This window comes from Orycteropus afer, unplaced genomic scaffold (assembly GCF_000298275.1).
Source record: "Orycteropus afer afer isolate SDZICR_OR568_19922 unplaced genomic scaffold, OryAfe1.0 scaffold00083, whole genome shotgun sequence".
In the NCBI taxonomy this organism is placed as follows: domain Eukaryota; kingdom Metazoa; phylum Chordata; class Mammalia; order Tubulidentata; family Orycteropodidae; genus Orycteropus; species Orycteropus afer.
In genome coordinates, this window is record NW_006921670.1 from 9,660,431 (window position 1) to 9,664,578 (window position 4,148).

The 4,148-nt window shown below is 53.4% G+C and overlaps 1 protein-coding gene across 1 annotated transcript in view; it reads left to right on the forward strand.

The window, feature by feature from the left end:
- Positions 1-3,250, forward strand: part of SAMM50 (SAMM50 sorting and assembly machinery component) — a 33,159-nt gene extending 29,909 nt beyond the window's left edge. The window contains exons 12-15 of the mRNA XM_007941801.1: positions 295-305; positions 1,651-1,851; positions 2,690-2,831; positions 3,061-3,250. Coding sequence (XP_007939992.1) covers positions 295-305; positions 1,651-1,851; positions 2,690-2,831; positions 3,061-3,250 — 544 coding nt within the window. The remainder of the gene's footprint in view (positions 1-294; positions 306-1,650; positions 1,852-2,689; positions 2,832-3,060) is intronic.
- The last annotated feature ends 898 nt before the right edge of the window (positions 3,251-4,148 follow it).

Sequence of the window (4,148 nt, forward strand, 5' to 3'; positions counted from 1 at the left end):
GGCTTTGGTGGTTGGTGTATGAATTTGAATAATAGTAGTATCAATGGGTCTTCCTTGTAGGTGTATGGATATTATCCTATGACTGACAGCATTGTGTTTTAGGACAGATCTTGAAACACTTTTTGTGACAATGGGCGCCATGCCATTGATCTTCAATTTGCCATTCCCAGCATAGTAGATCATATGGTTGTCTGATTCAAAATGGCCAAAACCAGTCCATTTGAACTCACTAATGCCTAGGATATTGATATTTGTGCATTCCATTTCATTTTTGAAAACTTCCAGTTTGCCTAGGTTCATACTTCGTACATTCCGTGTTCCGATTATTAATGGATGTTTGCAGCTGTTCCTTCGCATCTTGAGTCATGCCACATCAGCAGATGGAGGTCCCGAAAACTTTACTCCATCCACATCATTAAGGTTGGCTCTGAGGAAGCAGCTCTTTCCCAGTCATTTTTTGAGTGCCTTCTGACCTGAGGGGCTCATTTTCCGGCACTGTGTCAGTGTTTCGAGGCTATTCATATGATGTTTTCTGGTAATATATCAGATAGTGTTTCACTGCTATTCATAAGGTTTCACTGGCCAATTCTTTGAAAAGTGGGTGGGCCCTTCCTTCTTCCGAGCCTGTCTTAGTCTGGAAGCTCCACTAAACCTGTCCACCGTGGGCGACCCCGCTGGTGTGTGAAATACCAGTGGCAGAGCCTCCAGCCTCACATCAGCATGCAGCCACTGCAGCCTGACACGTGGCAGACGCAGGTGGATGAGTAGAATGGTTAGTCATTTAAGGGAAGAAAGGGCTGTTTCTGGGAGATGAGAAGCCAGGTCGCCCCCTGCTCCTTCCCTCCTGTTTCCTCTAGGGACATAGTGACGTGGGAATCGTTTCTCTAGAGATGTTGTGAGGAGTGTGGCTGCAGAGCTGCTGACGTTGTCAAGGGAGCAGACGGTTCTTGCCGTGGGCCAGTCATGGGCACGGCCGCAGTGTTCTTTGTCATATTCTGTCATCTTGTATTAAAGGGACTATGACCCTTTATGAAAAATACTTTACAACAAAATACAAGCATTTCAGAGTTTTTCCTTTTTGTTTTTGTCTCTGCAGTGTGGCTATTGTTAGTTGAAATGGGAAGGATAAGAAACTGTTTCCAGAGATAATGAGAATGTGTGCTGTCTGTGGGCAGTTTTGAATTTTAGCAAAGTGAACTTTTGTCTGAAACAACAAGTTCCTCATGGTTGTGCCCTTGAGCAGATGGCCTCTTGGCTGCAGGTGTGGCCTGGATGGGCTCCGTGTGCCCCGTCACGCCACATCACTTGAGGCCCTTGCCTTCTCATTCATGGTGTGTCCACCGTTTCCTGGGCTTGAAGAGATGTTCTTTGTCTTGTGCTTCAATGTTACGGTCTTGACCTTTGTGCAGAAAACAGGCATTTTGCTTGCCGACCGAAGAGCCCTGACTGTCTGTGGTTGTGGATACGGTGATTTTTATGAGATCAGCTCTTTAATTTAAAGTATTTTACAGATCAGAACAGCACTGATTTCCTTCTGTCCTCATAGCACTGACCTTTTTTCTCCCCTCGGTTAAAGCAGCTTGTAAGATGAAGCGGAAGAGGAAGGAAGGTGGTTTAAGACGGGGCAGCAGGGCTGGGCGCCGGGTGCAGGTGGCCCTGAGAGCAGCCTGGTTTCACCTGTGGCCTTGTTCTGTTCTGATCCAGGAGACTACCTGGGTGGAGAGGCGTACTGGGCCGGCGGCCTGCACCTCTACACCCCTCTCCCTTTCCGGCCGGGCCAAGGAGGCTTTGGAGAACTTTTCAGAACACACTTCTTCCTCAACGCGGGCAACCTGTGCAACCTCAACTATGGTAAGTCGTGTAGTTACGGGACCTTGTAGCACAGCCAGCTGTGTGTGAAGCAGAGAACGTCAGCTACGTCCTCCCCACCTGCACAGAGAGGGTTTGGAACCGAGAAGTGGGGCAAGATCCTCCTGGTTGAGGCCACAGGGAGCCACTTGCTGGGGAGGGAGGGGACTAAAAATGTGCACAAGATTCCGAACTCGTATCACAGAGAAGGAAGGAAGCTGCAAAGCAGAGGGCAGCAGCAGGCGTCCGTCTGGGGTGAAACCCCACAGTCCTATGATGCAGGGCACAGTCCCACAGCACCTGTCGGGGTTCAGAGCATGGCTGCTGATTGAAGGGATGAGGCGTGCCTGGAAGATTGTCATTGGTGCTGTCTGCAGAGAACTGCCCCGTCCCTTTATTCAGCAAGCATTTCTCGAGCCCTTACTGTACACGGGCCATGACGGTGCAGAGCCGAGTACAGCCCCGCTTCCTGCAGGAGCTCAGGTCCAGAGACTCACCAGATGCATCCAGCTGGGCCAGGCAGGGTTGTGAGAGTGTCACAGACAGGCCGGGAGGAGGGATTCCCAGGTGGTCAGGGTGCAGGAGGGCAGTGGAGGAAGCGGCCGCGGATGTGCCCACGGGATCAGCACAGCTTGGCTTGTTCCGGGGTAGACGGCACGTAAGGTCCCGAAGCCCCTCTGGTCTCCCTTGCAGTCCTCGTTATACTCCATGAACTCTCCTAACGGTGCCGGGCCCGGTTCAGCGTTAGCACCGGGCACATGGCGGGGGAGAGCCAGGGCATGTCTGAGGGCGGCTATGAGAGGACAGGACGCGGTGGCCTCATGCCCTTCTCTCTTCCCAGGGGAGGGCCCCAAGGCCCACATCCGCCGGCTGGCTGAGTGCATCCGCTGGTCGTACGGCGCTGGCATCGTCCTCAGGCTGGGCAACATCGCCCGCCTGGAGCTGAACTACTGCATCCCCATGGGCGTCCAGAAGGGCGACAGGTCAGTGCCTGCGCTGTGGCCACGTTGGCCTCACGCCTTCCGATCGTTTTATTTCACTTTGGGTGTGAGTTGTTGTTTCCTCAGGGGCCCTTACGATTCAAGATTGTAGGAGAAATTGTATAGTTAGCAAGAAAATGGAAATGCCTCCGTTTTCCTCCGGTGGATTTCTCTCTGGTGGGTCGCTCCATCCGCTTGGTGAGAATAAACATCACGTGTTCCCGTCCCCCAGCTTCAGGCTGTCATGCTTCTCATTCCACAAGTGGCAGGACGGGCTGGGAACCCGTCGGAGGGCAGAGCTTCGCTCCCAGTCACAGGGCCATTCTCCATCCTCTCGGCACCGGGAGCATGTCCCCTGCACCCCCGGCCTTAGCCCTTTCCCGGTTATTTTACGGAGGGAAGATGTGCTGAGCAGCCGTTGACAGTCAGAGACTCCCTGGCTTACGCCGTATGTGTGGCGTGCATTCTGAGAACTGCAGGCTTCTACTGTGACTGTGGGGGTGGGTCTCCTGCTTCTGCCCACGCTGCAAGCTACGGCTTTCAGTTTTCTGTCTTATGTTGCCACGGTGCTGTGCTGTGCTGAGTACTAGCTCTGGGTTTCAAACGCGAAGGTGTCGTTTGTCCTAGTTTAAGGAAATACCTCACCATTTTCCACCCACGCCTGCTGTCTTCAGCTTCAGTGCCGGTCAGTGATGGTGCTCTTTGACGGTGTCTGTGTTAGGCTTTTCTTGACACGTCGTCCCAGGGCAGCAGTTCATTTGCCGTCTTTCAGATCCACGCCGTGTCCCTGCAGTAGAAGCTGCGCTTCCCCATCGCACTCTCACTGCCCGCTCTGTGTCCAGCAGCTGCAGGGCCAGTCCCCTGCTGTGTGATGGGGTGAGGTGCTTAACCTCTCTGGGCCTCAGGTTTCACACCTAGAGAATGGAAGACTATGACGGTGATGACTTTCCAGATGGGCCGTGAGCATGAAGTGAATTAGCACACGGGGCTCGGCAGTGCCTGGCCGTTGTGTCTTGTATCATTGCTGCCACTGCTGGTGTCCTTCCCATGGCTGGCTTCTCGTGGGCAAAGCCTATAATGTTCACAGCTCCTGTAGGAGATGTTTCGTCCTTTGCCACCAGTGTTGACAAGTGTCCCGATTGAAGAGAGAGTGGTGGGAAGCCGGCACCTTGGAACAGCTGAGCTGGTGCAGCATGCACGTGACGTCACCTCAGAGCCAAGCCCCGTAAAGCCTTCCCATCTTCAGTGAAGGAAGCTCGCTGGGCGAGAGACTGCCTCTGTCCACGTCCTGCAAAGCTTCTGTCCACCTTGCGACCCCCG